The sequence below is a fragment of the Dromaius novaehollandiae genome, chromosome 3 (assembly GCF_036370855.1).
Source record: "Dromaius novaehollandiae isolate bDroNov1 chromosome 3, bDroNov1.hap1, whole genome shotgun sequence".
In the NCBI taxonomy this organism is placed as follows: domain Eukaryota; kingdom Metazoa; phylum Chordata; class Aves; order Casuariiformes; family Dromaiidae; genus Dromaius; species Dromaius novaehollandiae.
In genome coordinates this window covers 44,660,903-44,683,720 of record NC_088100.1, presented here as the reverse complement: position 1 = coordinate 44,683,720, position 22,818 = coordinate 44,660,903, and the positions used below count along the sequence as shown (strand labels likewise).

At 38.3% G+C, this 22,818-nt stretch overlaps 1 protein-coding gene and 1 long non-coding RNA gene across 5 annotated transcripts in view; one reads left to right on the top strand and one right to left on the bottom strand.

The window, feature by feature from the left end:
• LOC112996544 (uncharacterized) overlaps positions 1-9,691 on the bottom strand; it is a 42,024-nt gene extending 32,333 nt beyond the window's left edge. For both annotated transcript variants that reach the window (XR_003262478.2, XR_010388741.1), the window contains exon 1: positions 9,646-9,691. This is a non-coding gene — a long non-coding RNA (uncharacterized LOC112996544). The remainder of the gene's footprint in view (positions 1-9,645) is intronic.
• Positions 9,692-11,720: 2,029 nt separating this feature from the next.
• Positions 11,721-22,818, top strand: part of MMS22L (MMS22 like, DNA repair protein) — a 98,379-nt gene continuing 87,281 nt past the window's right edge. The window contains exons 1-7 of one of the 3 annotated variants that reach the window (XM_026122125.2): positions 11,721-11,845; positions 12,045-12,142; positions 13,614-13,806; positions 16,127-16,252; positions 18,955-19,007; positions 21,802-21,889; positions 21,989-22,166. In XM_026122125.2, the coding sequence (XP_025977910.2) occupies positions 13,628-13,806; positions 16,127-16,252; positions 18,955-19,007; positions 21,802-21,889; positions 21,989-22,166 (624 nt within the window). In that variant the 5' untranslated portion in view covers positions 11,721-11,845; positions 12,045-12,142; positions 13,614-13,627. Of the gene's footprint in view, positions 11,846-12,044; positions 12,169-13,613; positions 13,807-16,126; positions 16,253-18,954; positions 19,008-21,801; positions 21,890-21,988; positions 22,167-22,818 lie in introns of all 3 variants that reach the window. The other 2 variants (XM_026122124.2, XM_026122126.2) reach the window with 2 other exon arrangements.

Sequence of the window (22,818 nt, the reverse complement as noted above, 5' to 3'; positions counted from 1 at the left end):
TGAGAAATGTATTTGTCCATATACCAGAACAAGGGACTATGCAAGAGCTTGTCCTGTCAAAGTGATGAAGTAGAGCACCACATGATCACAGCTGTATGGGCTACTTATAGTTACAGTCCCTTGGTAAAACACAAACACAATTCATTCAATGCACCTTTGAAAATGCATTTTTTCCAAAAGAAATAGAGATAAGAGAGGACCACTGCCTCAGTTCTTTCTCTCAAAAAGGGCTGCCACAACCTCATGGAACATTCAGACAGCATTTGCACTCTTTTGAACTGGGAGATGTTATTTTTTAATTTACTCTACCAAGGATATATTCACAACCACATTGGTCTGAGCAGGGGATAAATTACAATGTCTTAGGAGTGTCATTTTATGGGATAAGGCTGACTAAAAATAGTTAACTTTAAACACAAATTTAGCACAATTTTACAGCTTTTGTCAACCTACTTGAAATTGCTAGATCTAATCTATTACATAACACCATTATATAACCTGCATTTTTCAAAAGTAAAAGTTTCAATATTTTGGTAAGTACTGTTAAGTCTATCTAGAATATACAATATACAATTGTATATGATTACTTATACCCACTAGTTAAGTTGAGACACATTCTCTAATACAGTTTTCATTACAATGTACTTTCATTTCTGTAGCCTAAGCCTGAAGCAAGACAACTGTCAATTTATTCTCACTACTCTCTAAGGTTTCTAATTGCATTGCTCCACACTTAAATTTCGCATATCAGACTGAAAACAAGGAAAGTTCTATGTTCTTGTAAATCATATAAGCTCATCTGGCAAATCACAATACATACCTCTCATAAGGATATAAGCCTGAGGAATCTTTAAAAATCTGTAATTCCTTGCAGCTTCTCTGTGGGTATGTTTATTGTATAACATACACAGAATAAAATATGAGGCACTTCTTGATGTGGAAAATGACTCCAGTGGGCAAGCAGACAAACTTTCCCTTCTCTCTTCCCAGAAAGAAATTTGGCTCTGGAGATTTCAGATCTCAGCATCAGACACTATCATGACTCTCCTATCATCTAAAACCTTTCTCTGTAGAAACAACATTGCAGCTGATACTCATATCCAGATCATAGTATGAACATGTAGAGATAGGATCATAACAGTAGGATCCTATTCAGTTATAATACAGACCTAGTCATTTTAAGGCAACCAGATACCAGGAACAAATACCTTCCTCTGAGCTCCTCTTTTTTTCTCTGTGACAGACACTTGAGAATAGTTTCATTATACAGTCATGTTCAAGTGTGCTATTACGAACTCTTCAGCCAGGACGTCTGTTTCAGCTGTATTTATTTATCTAAATGATTGCTGTCAAAACAAAGACTACATTGTTTTACACCCCTGTTTTGCAGATTACATAGCCAGGGCATCTGCAAAATGAAGGTTATGCTCATTTATTTTGGCAAAATGCTTTGAGATCAACTGGCGAAATGTGATATCTGTATACAGTTGTTTTAATAATACACTGGCTAATCATTCATCTTTAGACAACCTGCACTGATTTCTATATAAATTTTTAAAAGCATTTGTTTTTACTGGTTCCTGTTAGGTTTTGAAATTTTTTTGAAAGAAAAAGGTCTTCCTTCCTCAATTTTTCACTTTCTCCAGGAAAAAGAAATAAAAACCTAATATGAATTAATTTTATAAACACGCTTTTAGTACAGCTGACTAAAAAGTAGCTCGATAACATGAAATTCAGACAACTTCATCCCACATTCTGAAATGAACAGTGTGGCTGATGAAGTCTAAACGAATGAAGAAAAGCTTCAGCACTATATGATTGTGTTGTTACCAAGTCCTAAAAAACAGAGCAATGTGTTACTGGTGCCAGCGGAAAATAGTAATAAAGGTGGGCAAAAGATGAACAGGACAATGTTGACCTAAAACAAATGAAAAATAAAATAAAACTAAAGAATTCAATTAAAATCTGAAAACCTCAATACAGAACTCACTTTAAGAATATTCTGACAAAATTCCCTTGCAATTCTAGAAATAAGCTACCATTACAAAAAGATGCTTTGTGTATTTCTTTGCAGATGACCCATGTTCCCCAAACAGATTAACAAAAATATAATTTTCTTCAAGTACAGCAATATTTTCAGTTAAGTATTTTAAAAACACATTAACCTTGTCCAAAAATAGACAAAAGCAAGATCTGATGCAAATAAAACTTTGCATCTTGATTTTTATCTTATTAAGCTAGTAGTAGATGATTTTAATTTCACATGTTGGAAAGACTTAAGGGGTCATTAAGTCCAGTTTGCAGCTGCTTTTCTCAGGCAAAGTACTATATGACTCCTTCCACCAACTGTTCCTCCTCCATTTCAAAAATCAATTCCTTCTCCACCTCTTTTTAGGAATCTCACTGTACAGTTGCTCAGCAGAACTTCATTTCATTGATGGCTGGAAACTATTTTTAATTTCCACGACTGTTCATACCAAACTGTTTTTATACATTTGCTCAAATCCTATGTCAGTTCACTTGAGTATCTAAGAGCCTCTTGTAGGCTTCAGATGAGAGTAGGACATCACTGGCATGCTTTAATCACACAATAAGAGAGAAAACCTGCAGTTAAATTCATATGGTCCAAAGAAATTTGGACTTCGGATTCTGAAAAAAGTAGGAAGATTTCCATTTCCATTACATAGTTTAGGAACTGAGATACAGAGATGAACTGAGTTCCCAAAATCATACAGATAATCTGTGTAGAATGAGAAAATGAACTTGGGCCATTACCACTGCCTTTCTTTTCTTTCTACTAATCACATCTCTTTTTTCTAAATTCCTAAATGAGGACTTGAAATACTTCTGAGGACAAATGAGGACAAAGAATACTTTTTTCTTCCACTACATAAACAGTATGCTAAAATTCAGAGAAAAAAAAATTTTTTTTGATCCAAAATTTGTGAAGTCATGCTAAGTACTCAATAGTCTTCCAAATTTTTTTTGGCGGGTTACCTGGAGAGGCAAAGAGCAAAAAGCGCTCCAGAAAACAAAAAGGGAAAATTGCTGAGATGAGGCAAAAATGGGTAAAATAGTATACTTTGGAAACCACACATGAAGTTTATCAGAGATCCACTTTCTTGATGGATTATTGTTATCTGTTTTAATTACAGCAGCTATGGATAGGTATTTTGCTTCTTTAAATACCTGTTTGAACATGTCATTTACACTGAGAGTGCCTTTACACGAGGCCCAGATCCATAACCACAGAGATCATTAACATGCTTTCTAAATGTACAGCATGTGAACAAGCCATGAGAAAAGAAAGCTTTGCTAAGCTCATTAGCAAAGCAGGATCTCAGCCTTAATTCCCAATATTAGTCAGATAATGTGAGTTAGAGAAAGACAACTAGACTTAAACTTTTTTTCTAATTAAAAACCTTAATTCAAATACTGTCAAATACATATCCATCCAGTGGTGCTGAAGCAAATATTCCGTTTTTAAAAATTCCACACCAAAAAGTTTGTGCTATGGTTTAGCCAGAAGGTTCCTGCTAAGCTTGATGTTGGATTGCAGAGTTGTGCCTTCCACTTCCCCAAGCGAAAGGACACTACCTGTCCCTTTACATTGGATACTGCCAACAAACACACACTATGTCAACATGCTGCTAGCCAGACACTTCTCCTCCCAACATCTAGAATATGTGTATCCCTCAACATGTCAAAAGCACTGATTTTTTCCAAGACTGTGCATTATTTTCTCCACCTTATTCACTGAACAGATGCCTCCTATAGACTGACATCATCGTCTAGTCACGGTAGCCCCCTCCCACCCTGCCCTTGATTCTGAAGCCTGCACACGTGCTGTACTCAAGAACTCTTGGCTCTGAGACTCCTACTAATTTCAGCCATATTCCTATATCCCTCCTTGTCCAGCATCATTCTTCGATTTCCCTGTCAGCCACCTTACCAGCCAGTTGCATTGACTTCCAGCATCCCACCCCACTTTGTACCAGGGTGCCCCCACCACAGCTTTACGATATCTCTTCCTCACAGAAATTTTTTGCTCCACCACAGCCACTCTCAGCCAAAGCCATTCCTCCTGGCAAAAAACCCTCAGTCTACACCTGGACTGATACAGTCCTTCAGCCATACCTACAGAGCTTGTATTATCTCTATATACCACACACCCAACCAATTTATGTACCCAAGAGCTAGAAAATATTCAGCACAATTCTCATTGGACCTAGGGTCTCTTTGACGATTAAGTGTTACACAGGGGAGGCAAAGAGAATACAGTGCACTGGACAGAAATACTTTGAGAATAAGCTATGCTTTGCTTGTATTTGACCGCTTTCTCCCACAGCTTCTGACTGCCCCAACTGTTAACTTCCCCACTATCCAAATGGAATTGTATTGCAAAAATGTTATGAGTTGAAAAGACTGACAGTGTTATTAGGAATTAAAAGTGCAGCAATTAAAATACTTAAGCTTGTACATTATTTATTTTACTATTGTTACAATTATCAATTGTATTAAGATAGTGCCTCAAGGCCCACTGTTTTGGGCTCTCTACAAGCACAGAACAAAAACAGTCTTTTCATTAGAGAGCTTAAAATCTACACATAAATGGGGAAACAAGAAATGGGATACTACAAGAAAACAATGAAAAAAGATAGCATGATAAGAAAGGATTTCAAGGACATTAGCAGCCAAACTGTTGTCAGCTCATGTAGCAAACATAACAAAAGAAGTGTAAGGAGGGATGCTCTGGCAATAGTAAAAGCCTCCTGAGCTTCAGGCATAGCATGGGGGAAAGTTTAAAGTGAACAGTTGAAAATTTAGCAAGTGAGCAATGGAAGCTTGAGTCATCTTTTAAATAGGAAATAGCATCTCCCTGAGGGATAAGAAGTAATTCTGAAAGTCAGGAAAGTATGTATAGACGATGAGACAGAAGAGCAATGAGTTGGAAGCAGCAAGATGCTTTTGTACTGTATTAAATATTTTTACCAGTATTTTTTCTGGCCTGCTATAGACATATATAAAAACTGCAAAGTTTTATATATCTATGTTTATACTTATAGAAGCTTGGAGTATGTGAACTCATACAGTTTATTATGCTACTTATAGTTTGATTTCTCAAAAAAAGCCCAAGCTGAGTTTAAAGTAATGATATTTGCCGCTATTCCAATTTAAAATGCATATAATATCTTAGGTTGCTATTCTTAATATTGAGTCAATTGTATGGAATTTTACAGAATAAACTATATATGTTCTACTTATGAAAAATTTCCTGGAAAACATTGGTGAATGTAAATAAATTTGAGATTTCTACCAGATATCCTGATTACTATAACTGGCATATGACATTGGCATATATCTTCCAATAGAAAAACAGATAAATTTGGAATTTAAAATATTATCAATACTCAGTCTCTTTCTACTCTGAATATTTGTTTCTTTTGGTTAGCCTTATTCACTGTCAATCAAGTTAAAATAATGATTCAAAAGGGAGACTTCCAGACATATATATCCACAAATTTTTAGGCTGTTCCTTGCACAGTGTAGTGCTCCCACTAGTTTTCATGGTAATTTTGCATATAAAAGGATTGCATTATTAGGCCAGACTAAGAGAAGATATTTGGAAATACTTAACTCATCATCCCACTTCAGCATTTATTACTTATAATGGTACTTAAGCTGGAGCTATATAAATAAAAGCAGAAAATATCTCTCATGTAAATATATTATGGATGGATTTTTTTGAACACATGTACACACACGTATGTATGTATATACACACATATATATACATATATATGTGTGTGTGTGTGTGTGTATATATATATATATATGTATACATATATATATATATACACACACACAGGTCCTTAAAAATTTTTTTTGGTAGTCACTACGACTTCATGATCAGATTATGTCAACTCTCATTCCATGGAACCATTACAAATATCTTGTAATTTTTCAGGCACGTGACTCTTCCATTTTGGCTTCAGACATCACGTTCTCCCCCCACCACATGGGAAGGCAAGCAAGGTTAGAACTGACCCTTCTTTCCTCCAAGCTAAAAATGAATTGAGATCTACTTTCCCCTAACAGAGTAACCATAATTTGCTCTTTCTTAGGTATGTATCTCCAGATGTAGACTGAATCTGCTAGGCTAGTTAGAACAGGCTAACTTTCTAACTTTGTTTTTAATCTAACACAGTGTACATCCTTGCTGCACAGCTAACTCAGGACTTTTGTTACTGGTTACCACTAACTCCCTTGCCACTTCCCAAAAAAATTTTCTCACTTGACTTTTGCGTTGCCTCAAACTCAGATTGTCTGATCCAGCTGGGGATAGGAGAAAACGTTCAAATTTGAACTTCTTCTGGAAACCAAACTTCCTGACAACAAGAGCACGCTCTTGTGTCTTGAGACAACTCTACCTGTGTCAGCACAGAAAGTTCTCTCATGAGTTTCTGGCTATTAGAACTCCCTGCTCACAGCAAACACAGCACCTCTGAGGAATTAACACCTCAAATATTCTTTTCAGTATGATGGTGGACATTAACCAGGTCAGAGCCATGTACTGACCAAGAGAGTTAAGGCTATAGGATAACATATCCACCCATACAGGCCGCTCCCTGTTTTTGAATTAAGTTTTTGAATTAAATTTGAATTTTTGAATAGGCTTTTTGAATTAAAAACCTATTCAGACACATACTGCATCTCTTCATCCTGTTCTAGATTGTATATCTGAATTAACGGATGTCATTGCAGAATGTAATGCAGAACTTATTTTTATGACAGTTGGAATAGCATGTCTGCGTCAGAAGTGCATTTCAAGAAAGAAGAAATACCGGAAGTCCAGAGGACAGCAACAAGAATGACTGATCTAAAATACAAGAAAAAGAAAAGAATGACCATTTCTTTCTAACAAGAAAAAAATGAAGTGGAGTTGGTTAAGAGAAGAAAACAGTGAAAATGTGATTAAGAACAAATATGTAAAAGTCTGCTGCAAAGAGGAAAATAAATTCTCTGCAACCACAGTGCAAAAACTAACAGGTTCATGTAACTTTCAGCAAGTTTCAGGTCAGAAATTAGCAAAAACTTTCTAATGACAAGGCCAGCGAAAAGCTGGAATAGATAACTTGGGAAAGTAATCACCAAAATCTTTAAGCTAGGCAAGCGAGCATTAAAAAGACAAATTTTACTGATCCTGTCTTCATTGAAAGAGTGAGGGCTTGGGCATGACGCTTTCTTGGAGACTTTTTCAACTGTGTGATTCTATTCTGAACTGACTGAAGAAATGCAGCCATGTAATCATATTGATATATACCAGCACAATTTGCTGTGGGATCCTGACCTGGAATGAAAGTCCTATTCTGCAAAAGACTCAATCAGTTTTTTCATGTTGATAATCACTTGGATTCTAATATAATCAACTAGTTGCAGATCACCTATCTACATTAATCTAGACTGCAAGTTCTTTATTCAGCCATTTAACAACAATTACTTTCAGGACTGGACTACACATAAACATAATGTCTAATACTGGTCATAGTATTTATCACTTTAGTTGCTAGACACAATGACTTAGTAATTTGTTCTGAGGCCTTAAATACAGACAACACTAGTAACAGCCGCAAAAGACAGCAAATTCCAGATGTAGTCTTTGGAAGAATATTTTAAAAGGGATTAGCTTTAAAATACTTTGTTTTAAAATTCTAGATGTACTCAAAATTCTTAATCTTATGTCTATACTTGACTATTGAGTAGGGGTCTTTGATTTTTTTTAACTGAATGGCAGATCATCTTTAATAGTAGATCATCTACTTTTAAGGGTAGGTCGTGTTTAATAAATAGAACTGCAATCCTCCAAACACTGCATGAGAATAGGTTTACTTCAGAATAGTCTGAGGGACTGTTCTTTATATTTTAGAGAGTTAAAACAGAATAATTAAACAAGCTTCTCCAGTGAGATATTTCGTCATTTCCAATTAAAAAAATTATGATTGTTCTAGTGTGAGAACTCGGGACACCTGTACAGCTGCCAATCTGACTAGCGACTAGGTATGGAAAAACAGCACTCTCTCTCCAATTTCTTCTCAGTTGTCCTGATTTTTATTCTATAATAAGCAGCATAGAGAAATAGGAAATTTGCATAACCATGCATATTTCCTACATTTAAATCACCCACCTTAACACTGGTAAATGATAACAAGGAAAAAAAGGAACAAACTAGCCTTATAAAACAATTTTTTTGGATGGTGAGAGTGTACTGTTAGAAAAATAACATGTTTTCTAAAATGTGTATACAGTAAAGTCTAAGAATGGGAAAAGGTACAACAACAAAACAGTAAGCATCAGGTGTTCTCAAAGTTTCTACACTTAACAAAGTAGCTCCCTTTTAAAAGACTGTAGTTTGGTAGAAGTTACAAATGTCTGCTTTAGATAAAATCTTTAAAATGCGTTTAATCTCTCCTATACATGATTGGTCTATGATAGCGTGTACATTATTGCCCTTTTCACAACCTTTAAAAAAAGGCACAAAACACAGCCCCACCCCCATCCTCCGACTTACAAAAGCTGCCAAAAACACGGCTACAAAGTTAAGTCTGCCCCCAATTTGCTGCTTTGGGCTGCCTATAGTGTACTCACCATAGCGGGTTAGTTTTGAGGACTTTCTTCCCCTCCCCCAGCACCTAAGCACAATGAGTGAGAATGGAGAGTAGTTTGAGAATTAAATTTGAACTTCCCTGCTTTTGTTACAATGAGTCACCGCCTTAACATTATCTCAACTGTAGACTTTTATCTGTGAATATCTAAGCCCTGTCTTGTGGAAAACTAATTACTGAGCCACTGAGAGGCTTCATAATGTCCTGCATTTAAGTCCTGAACATCATACATAATGCATAGGAAGCAGTCTCTGCACTCTGATTACAGAACACTGTCATTAAGTGAGCAAATTAAAGATGTGAATAATTCACTGGCTGAGCTTATTGTCAGTGCTGCATTGTGAAATTAGAATTTCTAATAAGTACTGCAATTTTTTTAACCCAATTAACACAGAGAACATCTTGAGTCTGATTAGTACAATAAAAATTATTACCTTATTCTTTTGCTTCACAACAGCCAAATTAAATACTGTATTTAATTATGCAGCATTCGTCGCTTCTGTGATAGAATAAAAATAACCTCACTATCGCTTTAGTAAGAGTTCTAATATTTAGAATGCCACCGAAAAATAGAGCATATGAATCTCTAGCGCAATTTCTTATCGCAAAGTTGCTCGATTTTTTTACAGACTTTGCAAATCAGTTTTAACATCAGCGGTCGACCATGATGTCACTGCTGGAGTCGTCTCTGTAAAGAAAAACGTATTCGGAAAAAAAGATCACAAAATGACTCTTCCAAATAAGCTCTGAAAATCATCGTGAATTAACTTTTTGGGGGGTTGATGTAAAGACAGGGAAAAAAAAATTCCACTTAATGATTCTCAGTATACATACAGTTTGTGCGTGTATATATACACACATACAGCTACACATATATGTTATATACATACACACACACGTATACAAACGAAATATATCCTGTTTCAAAACGACGCTTTGGAAATACACTATGGAAAAGAAGGAGCTGGAATAGCTCTCTTACCTCAGTTCCCCCTTGGCACGGGATAGATAACATCCTTTCATCCTAGGAAGGAGGAAAGTCCAATTCAACATCCAGCATGTTGCTGTTCCCCCCCACACACGGCGCCTGCTGCCATATTAAATAAAGAAAATGATCACTGAGGATGCAGCTTTTGTCTCCAAATATTTTTATACTGCCTTTTGGTGTCAAGGACCCCAGGAGCCTCAGCACATCTGGCAGTACACACTGCTGGCTGCAGCTGCCGCAATGGGATTTTCCTCAACCCTATTTCATCCCAGCTCCGTTTTCCTCCCCATCCTGGGGAAGTTTAATCACCGAGCATGGGGGGGGGGGGGGGGGGGGGGGGGAGAAAGAAAAAAGAAAAAGAAAAGGTGGCATTGCAATCATGAGATTTCTTGGTTTTTCTTCCTGGAGACAGGTACTGCAGCAACCACCTTGCATCTTTGTCTAGTTATTTCAGCAGGTGCATGCGAGAGAGAAAAAATAAAGGAGCCCTGAAAATCATTCAGACACAATGCAAAAAAGAGAAAGAGAGAGGGAGAGGAGGGAGAGAGGGAGGGAGAGAGAGAGACAGAGAAACACAGAGACTAAGAGAGGGAGAGGGGGCTGTCAGTGCAGATAAATCTGCATATGGAAATCAGGGTTATCCTGGGTACAGTTTTATTTAACCATGACGTACTGTTTTTTTAATTAGACGGGAATTTAGAGAAGGAAATGAGGGACTTACATACACAAGAACAAATGAAGCTTTTTTAATCACAGCAGAGTTTTCACAGCAAGCTGTAGCACCAAGAGCAGAACTTTTTATAGTAACTTTCCTGTTAGAAACAAAAGTTTCATGCACTGCTGCTAATTTATACTAAAAAAACAAAACTGGAAGAGCATTTTGAAATTAAACTAACCAAAAGCAATCCAAAATAATGCAATAATTATTGAAAATCCCAAGAAGCCACCAGCTGCACAATAGGTATTTTAAGCTAAATTATGCCAAGTATATGTTTTAAGACTTTCTCCCAGGCCCCTACTCTTGACTGCCATGACCAACGACGAGATTTTAGTAAATGAAAATAGCAATACCTAGCCTGAATTTCAAACGTGCTAAACACGACTTCCCAAGTGTGATGAGAATTGCTGCTCTGGAAATGGGAGCAGTAACTGAGACATACATGGAAGATGGAGGATGGTTTATATGGCATCAAAAAAACCGAGATGGGCTCATGTTTGTGGCTGCCAGGATGCACGGGAAGAGGTGAGTTTAGGTGGCAGATGAGGGGGAGGAAGAAAAGCTGTTTCTGCCACAGGGATTTGATAGGATGGACTAGAAGAAACTCCCCAAAAGATGGTAACAGAAATACGGGGAGATAGATTGGGAAGTGGCAGTCTGACTTGGGGCATTTACTAGGAGCTGGAAGACACCAGACCGCGTGAAGGGTGGCCAGAAACAACTCGTGGTGGTTGGCAGGCAAGGGATGCCCAGCGAGGCAGTGAGAGCTGAGGGCCTCGAGGCACTGGTGGAAGCTGGGAGCACTTGACCAACACCAGGAGAAGGAAGGGGACGGCGGGTGACTCCCGGGAAAGCCTGCCTGAATCAACCACCACGTTGTGACCTAACATGGGGATGGGAAGCAGCACAGCTTAAGAGGCTCAGCCACCCGGCCACAGCGGGAGATGGGTGGAAATGCGGGGTAAACAGGCGCCAGGTCAGCACGGCACGGCCCGCGGGCAGGCAGGGCCGCGCCAGGGAGCCCGTGTGCCCAGCGGGGCCCTGCAGGTAGCGGGACCAGGGCCAGAAGGCGGTGGGGACCGTCGAGGCTGGCGGGCGCGACCCGGCCCGGCGGCAGTTGGGGGCGCGCGCGGCGCTCAGCGCTGAGGCGGGGGAGGGGCGGACACGGCGCGAGCCGGGGCGCCGCGGCCCCGCGGGCGGCAGTGGGGGAGGGCGCGCGGGAGTGAGGGCGTCCCCGACCACCGGCGGCCGGGGAGGGCGACGCGAACAGCCCCGTCGCGCGCACGGGGCGGGCGGAGGAGGAGGAGGAACAGGAGGAGATGGAGGAGGAGGAGGAAGAGGAGGAGGAGAAGGGGCGGCCAATCACCGCACCGGCGCCTGCGCAGTTCCGGGGGGCCGGCGGCGCGCGGGACGTACGGAAAAGTGTGCGGGTGCGGAAGGGCAGCGGCGGTTGGTGGTGCTCCCGCCAGAGCGCAGGTACCGCGGGGGGCGACGCGGCCGCTGCCCGCCGTCCGTGTGCGGGGCTGGCACCGGCCCCCCCTGCGGGGTGGGGGGAGCGGCGGCGGCGGCGGCGGCCTGCGGTGGGGCGGCCGCGCCGTGGTGCTCGCGCCGCTCGCACTAAGGTCGCCTTTTAGAACAGCCTTTATTGCCTCCTTCTTGTTCTGTTTTTAAACAGGGGTTTGGTACGTTAGGGAAGAGCCGCGGAGAGGTTTCCTGAGCTTGGCTCAGCCTGGTCAGCGACGGTCCTGTCTTACTGCAGTTTTCAAAGTTACAGTTGAGTTTCGGTATTCAAAATCCAGGTAAAAACTGGGCGCCGGTAGCTGCTGAGATGGTAGAACAGGGAACGTTACTACAACGGGCATGGTTTCGGGGTTTGTTTAAGCGTACGCGTAAAGTGTGGAAGATGATGATTTATGTAACATTAAGTCTGTCGGGGAAGAGGCCTGTAAGAGCTTGCGAATGTATTATGAACTGACAGAGTAAGTTTGTACTTCTTTAGTGCTTTCTATCATTTAGGATGATAGCTTAAATTGAATAGACTTTCTTTTGAAACCCACAGCAGCAATGTCATCATCTGCTCTCCTGGTCAGGGAAACTGATCTGGGGAGTTCCTTTAGTTGCTTATTTCTGCCTTGACTGTTGTGCCAACACACGTAGGGGCCTGCTGTAAACTGAGCCACTAAACTCATCAGGTCATTGAACAGTAGCCACTGCTTCTGCTGTGCGGCAGGCTGCATCACAGGAGTGTCAAGGGGGGGGCCGGGGGATGAGGAACATAAAGTTTTTTTTTTCCTTTTCTCTCTTTTTCCCTTGAGCTCATTTTCTAGTCAAGCTTCTGTATTGTAAACCTCTGGCCACAGTGTAAATTGGTTCATGCAAGAACAGTACCAAAAGCTGTCAGCAATGAAACTGAAAACTTGGTTTAGGGTTAGTAGTCTTAATTATACTGCTGGCATATTATTGTAGAACTCTGTGGCATCTCTTGCCTAGTTCTATTCTTTCAGTATGTTGTGTAAAATACTAGCTCACTAGTGTCAAGTATACAGGGTATTTCCTTTTGACCCAGTCTTTCTCCTCCTTTTGCTTTATTTTTCTTTTTCAGATTCCTGGGAAGTCAGATTTTACATGGGAACTTATGACTTTAGCCATATCAAAATTAGCTATACAGTGGTTTTCTCAACTTCAATAATTCAGCATCTCACCCTTGCATAACTGTTACGGGCGTGTATTTGCTACTTCTTAGAAGGAACGTGAGCTGTAATGTTGCCTTAAAGTCATGAACTTTATGCAGAACGTTTTTTCATGGTAGCTAATGTGGTCAGAGAACTAAATATTGCTGAAATTAGCTCACCCATGCTCTCTTTCATGGCATACATTCCTGCCTCCTCTTTTACCTTAGCGGTATTCTGACCCCGTAACTAGTCAATTCAGAGAACTAAACCAGCAGAAAATGAACCTGTCTTGTACTTCTGTAGGGTTAGGTTTTTGCTAACTGAACTCCCTGAACAAGTTATGATGGGAGAAGATGAATTCCAGTGTTGTACAAAGCAGCAGAAGTATATGGCAAGATGTGGAACCATGTCTGCCTCTTTTTTGTTTTGATGATAGCTCTCCTGCTCATTTCACACCGCAACTAAGCTGATCTGTGTTCTCACTTGTGTTGCGGGTTTATGGGGAAATGTAATATTAAAAACTTATTTGTAGAAATACTGAGTTTTATTTATTTCTTATTTATATTTTCTAGAACAAGTGAAAACAATGGATGATGACTATATGGCTTCCTTCACACCCCCGTTCCTCACTGAAAGCTTGGAGATGGCAATGGAAGTGGAGAATGAGAACTCGAAGCCATCCTGTTTTTCCTGTGTTTTTGACAACCGAAATGGAGGGAGAAGCTTCTCTTCAGAGTCTTATTTAGCAAGTGGGTCTCTTAAGAGGTAGGTTTATATTGAATTACAAATATAATAAGCATTTATGATGTTCTTTCCACAGGTGTTTGGTGTCTCAAAATGCTGACAGGGTCTCCAAATCTATTCTTCCTTGAGTTTAGCTTGATGATGCACCAAACCAGGAAGGGCAGTTTTGCTGATACAGTGCTTTGGATATTGTTTCGGGTCCAGGTCCTAGCTTTGTGAACTTAATCTTTGATGGTGTAAATGGTGTGTTACAGTCTTAGAACTCTTCTAGACAGAACACTTCAAAAATTGTCCTGTTGGGTAACAGCATCTAAGACTTGTACCTTTAAATGTCTGAGGAGGCTGTGGGACTGCTTTTTTGCATTTGTATGATTTCCTGGATGCTGGCCCTTTCTCTGTTTCCTGTGTGATAGAAACATGGCTGCCCTGCGCAACTAGCCTAGGAGTATTTTCAGTGGCTTTATCACTGTATTTCTCAAAGCTCTTCCCTTGCTGTCATTTTGGATTTAAGGTTCAGAAGCCATGTGCATAACAAATAAGTATTTTCTGTGACATTCTAAAATGTTGCTTTGGATTAGGTAATACCTTGTTTTCTGCTTGTGATCCAAGTTAGCTTTCTGTGCCATTTACTGATCCTGCAGGGGTTGTCTTGTTTATCTTACAATAGCTTATTTTTTCTTTCTTTCCCAGTACTTTCTTTTTTTTCCACATTTGTACCTTTGAACTTGCATGCTGCGGGTTTATCTTGCCAATTCTCATGGTTTTGCACTGTTGTTTGATTTTTTTATAACCTTTGGTTCCACAGCCTTTTATGTAAAGCCTTAATGGGGGCATCCCACCCCTCAATCTCCAGCTTATCTATCATGTTTTGTTGTTTGATCAGAGCACATTCATTAAGACTAGTATTCAGTAAAGGAATGATAGAGCCTGTGTCTGCATGAACAGATCGGTAGTGGATTCCACGCTGGCAAAGAGGCGCTCCATGACAGAAACAATTTCATAAAAAAGCTCACTCAGGAGCTTGTATATATGCAGGTTTTCCAAATCAGTACCGTCGTGATAATTATGTTCTCCTGCCCTTTAGTCACCTTGTCTACTTGGATTGTAAACTTTTGGAAAAGCTTGCATGTGAGAGACTTCTCTGGCTTTGTTACCTAGAATGATAGTGACTGGATATAAATTGCTGTAGGCTTCAAAACAGGACAATGTTTAGACAGTTACCAAGAGTGAGTTTTAGGTATTCTAGGATGCCTTTTCTGCCTCTGATTCAGTAGTGAACTGATAATAGCGCATAGTTCAGGGAGAATACAAATTTGGTGTGTGATACAATGCAAACTAAGTGCTTATTCAATATCTTCTTTATTTTTAAAATAGAAGTATCATTTCTTGCATCTTAGTGAATACGGCTTCATCTATACTGAAGTTTTTTATAAAAATCAGTAGAAAATGCTTAAATAATTTGTTTTGATGCCTTTGTTTTTATTATAGAATACAACTTGCAGTGATTTTCTTCTTTTTTTTTTTTTTAACAATCTTCAACAATCTTTAAAACACCTTAATGAAATATTTTTATATTTACACAATTAATACATTCAGCAAGTATGTTAGGAAAAATGTGCAAAAAAACCCTGGAATATTTTAACAGTTTATAAACATGCCTGATTTTCTCCAGTTTGAGGTAAAGTGGGAATTCTGACTTTCTTTGACTAGAGCAAAGGGTAGTCCTGGCCTAGTGTTAGGTTAAGCTATAATAATGAAGTCACACTTTGTGTGTCTCATCAGTTTAGCTGCCCAAAACTGTGCCTCTATTGATGTACTTTTATCCAAAAATGTTCCATACAAATGTTCTTAAAAGTATACAAAAGAGCGAATATGCGTTCTACAGTTAGTTTTTTGGCGTGTGCTATACATTGAGAAAGATTCCAAACATTGAGAAAGATTCCAAACATGCATTTCCAGTGGAGAACACTAGCTAATGTGGCAGCCTCTTCTGTTAAAGGCAAACTGTATGTCATGCATAGGCCCCTCTGTAAGGATAAAGATGCTTTAAATTAGCTTGCTAATTTTTTCTTTAGTTTCTAAAACTTATTATGCCCTGTAACAAGACAATATTTTTATACTGTTGAAGCTAGGAGTTGCCGTATTTCATACACTAAGTAATATATGGCTATAAAAGATATGACAGTTTCTCTTTTGAGAGCAGTGCTGTACCTTCCTGTCTATAGGATATATACTGCTGATATATTGATAAAATGGTAATGATACAAAATTCAGCTGTAGACATTGTATCCTTAGGCTTATTACTGAAGAATTTGTGAACAGTGCTAGCTTTATTTTACAGGGTTTTGCTGAGACTAGATCCTTCTCCAAATGACTGTGAAGAAGATACAGTGGAAATGTTTGGCTTTCAGTGGGTTACTGAAATGGCATTAGTTGAATCCTGTGGGCTTCTCTTTGGATTACTTAGGTATGATGTCATTAATGTATTTTATGATTAATACACTTCTGAAATTGTATACATTTACCTAAAGGGCGTAACAAACTTTTTAAAGTTTCTGAAAATAAACTTAAGACAATGACTGTGGGCCATGTGTCTAAGAAGACTGTTATCTGTATAATTCTCTGATAAGTACTGGGTAACACAGATGAAAGTATTGGAGGAAATAAATCATGTATTGCAGAGTTGTAATATTACGTGACTTACTAATGCATTTCTAAGCAGTATAGTGCATATCTTAGGTACAGCCAGAAAAAGATTTATAAATATATTTGCTAAACAATTTTGTGATTAATTTAAAAAGCATAGTAATATTATTTGTCTGGCTTCAGAGTGTATGAATAAATTGCGTCAGGTTTCCTTAAATGAGATTGTGCTGTATTTATAGTCTTGTGTGTATGTGTAAAGGAAAAGTAGAGGTTAAAAATCAAATACTGTAAATGTTGGATGCAGCATTTTCTTCAATTGTTTGGATTAGGAGAGCTTCAGCAATCTCTTGAGATACAGTTACTCAGTGTTTGACTAATTCAATGCAGATGTTTAATCTGGTCAATGCAAATACACAGATCACCAATAATCCTCTTTGCTACTGATAATCCTCAAGATGTACAGCACATACAGAGGGTGGTTGGAAAAGGGGCTTTTGTATGATACACAAATATATGTGATAGAATATATCATTCCTTTGATTGTAGTGGATTCTTCCATTTGTTGATGGTGTGGCCAAGGGCGTGGTGTGAAATGTCATTAATTTGGTCTGGCTATTGAAATATCATGGCATAAAAGACAGGAGGTGTTTTAAAAACTAATATTATTTGTTTTTGCTTGTTAAAACAAATTTTGACTTCACTGTGTGTTGTTTTTATTTCCTTGATAGTGAGAGAGACAGGAGGATAACTCAGTTAAAAGAAGCACTATATCCCTTTCAGCATCCCATCTGATCTGTTTATTAACAAAAATTGACCACCTTGGGCAACCAGACAGCAATGTAATTGATCTTTGGAATCAAATCTGTTTTTCTTTGTAAAAATAAAGCCATTCTGTAGTTATCTTCTAATTGTAATAGAGACAAATACAGTGCATAATATATTTTATTATGGTTTTTGAGTTATTCAAGATGTACATGTTGCAAAAGCTTTTAAGAATAAAACCACTGAACTGGTAGAAATGATGGATTTCAGCTAACTCTTGGCTGTGAGAGTTTGGTTGCTAAGCTGTCTTTTGGTGTGACAAGTCCCTCTGCAAAGATATTCTTTCTTTCAGTTCATTCGTTTAGTCATAAAATGGAACACTTTCATTTATAGATCAGTTGGTAACTGAAAGTAGGAAAGTTTGTTTCTCCAGTGTAGAAATCATGTGTGAAAGTACAAGTTATACTAATTCTTTGAGGATAAGGTGACTGAAAACAGTTCAGTCTTTAAGCTACAGATAACATCTATGTTTAAATGCATGCTCATGGATACTTAGTCTATAAATATACTTTCTTAGGTGTCTGCAATACTAAAGATGGTTATGTAATATTCTATAAATATTTTAAGAGCAATGTAATATTACACCACTGCAATTTTAAAAAAAGAGTAACTGCTCGGTAAACAGAACTCTTAACTATAATTTTTTTACTGTGATTAAAGATGTGTGTGTTAAAATTGAATAATAATTATGTAATCATTTACCTGGGTATGTTAAGACAATGTATTTCTTTAGTAAACAGAGGTGCTAGTTTAACTCTCAGATGGTATTTATTTGAAAATCAAATGATTTGATGATTAACAACCAGTGAGGATCAATCTTTGAGGTACAAATGCAAAATGAAATTAAAATGACTTATTTAACTGAGGACATCTTTGTCATGCTTTGTGCTTTTATTTTATCAGCCCACTGTATTGTCTTTTAATATTCAGTAGATAAGTTTTTTTTTTTTCTTTCCTTTTTTTGTCTGTGGCTCCTTTCTGACTCACTTTCTCTAACCTTCAGCCTCAACAGCCTGCTTACATAAAGTCATCCAATTTTAGGCTTCCTTCCTTTCTACACAGCTGAAATAGTTGAAAGATTCATTCAGAAATTCAGCATTGAGAAAAGCTAAATAGCTGAAAGTAGTCCTAGGTAGACTTTATCGAAAGAAGAAAAAGCTGAGGGAGGTAGTTTTAATGTGTGCTTGCCCTGTAATGTATGGGTTACAGTTTGGATTTTTTTGATCTTTGTGGAGATCTTCATAATTTTGACAAGGGTGGGTTCGTTTTGTTTTTTGTTTTTGTTTTTAAGATGAACAGCTGATCTGGGTTGGAGTCGAGCATCCTATTTCGAATTCTGCAGTAGTGAGTGCTTAGACTGTGTAAGAAACAAGGCTGAGTTACATTTGTGGGAAGATCACTTAAATGGAGTGTGGGGTTTTTTTGTTTGGATGGTTTTTTTTTCCCATTTTGGTAGTTAGCTAACTTCATTGTTATTGTTTAATGTTTTAGAAACATGCAAAAATGCTGTCCAGTATTATCGCTTCACATGGGATGTGTCTGTAGCCATCTTCAAATGCTTTTTCCCAAGTTACATTTCTGTAAACTTTCTCCGAGCAGATGTGTTCCTTGCTTTGTATTTCTGTTTAAAACCTTATTAAAATGTTGTTAAATACCTTGCATTTATATAAATACCATAAACCTTTATATCTCTCTAATTAGGCAACGAATACACAGATTGGAAAACCTAGTACAGATGAGTTCATCTGATTTCAGTAAGTTTAACACATTTCACTTTACATGGGGTAGATATCTGACTACATTTTCGTTATAGAAGCTATTACACTAGTACCTCAATTCTTGTCTGAGGGCTCGTGTGGTACGCACCACAGAACAACGTATAATCTGCATAAACCTGTAATAGGTGTAGTAATGATGCAACCAGTTGATGTAAATTAGTATGAAAATAGATACCTGACCATGCTAAATAGAAGTGTTATGAGTCAGTTTGGAACTGGATCTTCCTGAGTAGTAAATGCACAGGTCAAAATCCTGTTTTTATTGACCTCAGTAGGGAATTCTATGTTAACTTAGCTTGAACTATAAGATGTCTCCCACAAGGCAGGATTTGGCAAAACCTGTTTACTCATCTAATTAAGGTTCTGTAGGTTTTTTTATTTTCCTTAAATTTAAGCATCTGCCTGGTTCTCTTCTCTGTACTCTGTTCCTCCTTTCATCAAATAAGCTAGTAAAATAAAAATGGTATAAAAGTTATACAGAAAAATATCAAAAAATATGGATATATGGACACTTCTCTGTGTCCAGTTCTCTAATGCTGGATCCATATTACTCATGTCTGGTCTAATTGCATAGCAGGAGTTTGGATTCTGTGCCATTGCTGATAATACCATTTGTTTCTGCTAGGTCATATATGACCTTAGTTGTGAAATAAACTTTGCATGCAGCTTTAGCCATACCTGAGCTTTAGTAAATTTAGTTTACTCCAAAAATAACTATTTTAAAATAGGCTGTTGTAGAATATGTATAAAATGCCTTTAATAATATAGTGAGCATGATGATTTTTCTGGTGAAGCACTGCTTTAACTCGGTAGCCTCAAGCAGGGATTAATACTTGAAGGTGCATGTAAAACAGGCACAGAACTGATAGAAACGTTTGCAAAACTCTGAGATAATCCCAGGGAAATGTGATGTGTAAATGCTATGTGCGTGTAAATGCTAAATGCTCCTGGACCAAATCATGAGAAATGAAGGCTGAATAAAAACAATGTATCCTGCTGAAAAAGACATATGGAACTGAGTAGTTCTCTTCAGGAAGCATTCCTGTATTCCAAGGCCACATCTAGGACCTACCAGATGTGAATTTTACGCTTTGCACCAGAATACCTTTGTGACTTAGAGGAAATCACTGATGCATTTGTGCCTCAGTTCCCCATTTATACAAGCAGTGTAATAGTAGAGGTGTAGTGTGAGGATACAAATGTTAAAAATGATCAGATAGTGTGACGATAGGTATTATTGATATCTTAGATTAATGGGCTATTGCTGCAGTTTAAAATCAGTTTTGGTTTTTAGCTCAATGGATCTTTGTTGTGCATATTCCTTTGCATATATGTTTATATAAATGTCAATATCATACATTTTGTTTAATTTCTTATCAGTCTTAAGGAACTTTGGAGGTTTGCTACATGGATCTATGTAATGTGGAGGCCATATGAAATGTTTCTGAATTTGAAATTTGAAATATTCTGGTGCTTGTGCCAATTGATTTGTTGTGCTCAACAATGAGTGTTGTTGCACAAAAGACTGAGAGACAGGCTTATATGCATTTATTTGTGCGATCTGTAGCAAGAGGCATACATGAACTTGAAAGTTACCTTGGAGGGAAGAGGGGAAACAAAAGGAAAGAAAGCAAGAAAAGGAAAGGGAAACTCTCCTCAGTCAGTGGCTAGCTGGGAAGAGAAGCAGTGGAGTCTTCAGGCAGTTGTCTCCCCCGAGTGTACTCTCCAGTGCCGCAGGTGGCAAAGAGTTTTTTTTTGCCATGCTTCTCCCCTAGTACTATACAGTTTTCTTTGGGACCTCCTCAAATTCCCTATTTGTTTTTCATATTTATGATGCTCTTAGGAATGACTGGCACATGCTTAATCAGGTACAAGTGTTGTATGCTGACTGTTTGCTAAGTTTTTGTGCATATATATTATTGGGTAACAATTATTGGGTATTAAATGACCACTAGCTACTTTGTTATGCACTGAGTTTTGGTTCCCTCTAATATAAACTAAAAGTGACCAGATAAGTTGTAGGGAAAAGGTGTGTGGGGGGGGAAATAAGGAGTGATTCTCACACCAGTGGCAATTGCTTACCATAAAACTTGCCTTAATGGTGTTTGGGCTTGCAGGTGCAAGGTGATGAGGGTGACACCATGAGAACAACAGCAGGAAGCAGCAAGGGAAAGGAAAAATACTACCACAGAGGCTTTGGGGAGAGACAGTCACAATAACTAGATGAAAGGATACACAGCTGCAAGCAAAAAGCAGGCTACTGAATTGCAAATGGAAGGCTCTTTGCCTTAAGCTGTGTAATGCTCTGTACAACAATGCAGTGCTTCCCAGGAAGAAATGTTACAAAGCATATTTCCAAATAAGTCCATCTACTTAAGAGTTTCCCCAAGAGAAAAGGATGCTGAGAAATTGCTTCATACTCTTGTCTTTTCTAAAGGCTTCTGGGAAGCAGATAGGGAACGGGGCAGTAGAGTTGAATGGTTTGTTCTAGTAATGATTGTTTGCCTCTGCCATCTTTCCAGAGGGACTGGATGCCTTCTCTTCCCCCCATATCTGGATACGTGCCTTTGATGATAAGATTAAAGAACTATGGATCCCTCTGGCAAGATGGCTTTTGGAAGTGGGTTGTTGCCACCAGAACAATTCATCTGGCCTGCAGCCTTCCCCCCTCCCCCAGTCTGGCTTCAGGAAAGAAAGTGGCTTCGTGTGATTGATGAGTCACAGTTTGGACAAGTCTGCTTTAAGCTATTGATCTTCTCTTTTACTTCAGGTCAAGCTGCCAACTTGCACTCTGAAGCAGAGAGCATCAGGCATCAGTGTATTGAGTTTTTGCATTATGTGAAAGTTTTCATCTTCAGGTGAGATTTGCACACAGTTTACTAACTTATTTTATGTACTGAGCTTTGTCTAGCTGTTTTTTACGTGTTTTCTGATTGTGTATCTCTGTGTTTGTTCAGGTATCTGGAACCTCCTAGCACAGAAAATGATGGAATGCTCCACCCATATGAAGAACTAGAGGCCCAACTGCCGTCATTGTTGGTGGAAGAGCTTCATGCTTTGACCCTACAAATTGGCCACCTTTTTGAACTATCTAGTAGCATTCTGGCAGCATTTACAATTCAACATCAGGCAAAGGTTGATGGCTTTTGTAATTTTAAATTTGTGTAACAGTCCATGTTTGACTTGAAAAATTATGCTTTAATAAGAATTAACATTTCTTCAGAAAGATGAACTTATGCTTTTTATTTTTTTTTCTTTTTCCCTTTTTAAACTTAAATGCCATCCCATTCTTCAAACACAACTAAAGAGCTCTGGATTTACTAGTTTATTATTTCTTTGCTATGCTTTATTCCTTTTAAAACTCCTCCTATAGTATACAAATGATAATAACAATTGCAGGTAAATAAGTAGGCTTGAATTAGTATAACATGTTACAAATTTCTCAGTGGTGGTCCTTGATAATGGTTAGAATTTCTAACCTTCCCAGTAGGAGGGGTACTTCTTACAGGTATATTTTGAAGTGTGTTTCAAAATAGGAAAAAATCATGCATATAACAAAGAAAACTGCAGGCATAGAAGAACGTGCTGCAACATTTGACACTGCAAAGTATACACCAGTAAGATTTGTGCAAGTATACAATAATTAATGCTTTCAAATCTCTAATGCTCAAATCTCTTAAAAAGAAAAGAAAGAATTTCAGTCTTAGGTTGTATGAACTAATATGTGGAGAGGAATGATCCACTGAGGAACAGCATCTTGAATGTTTCTGTTCATTTATCTTGTCAG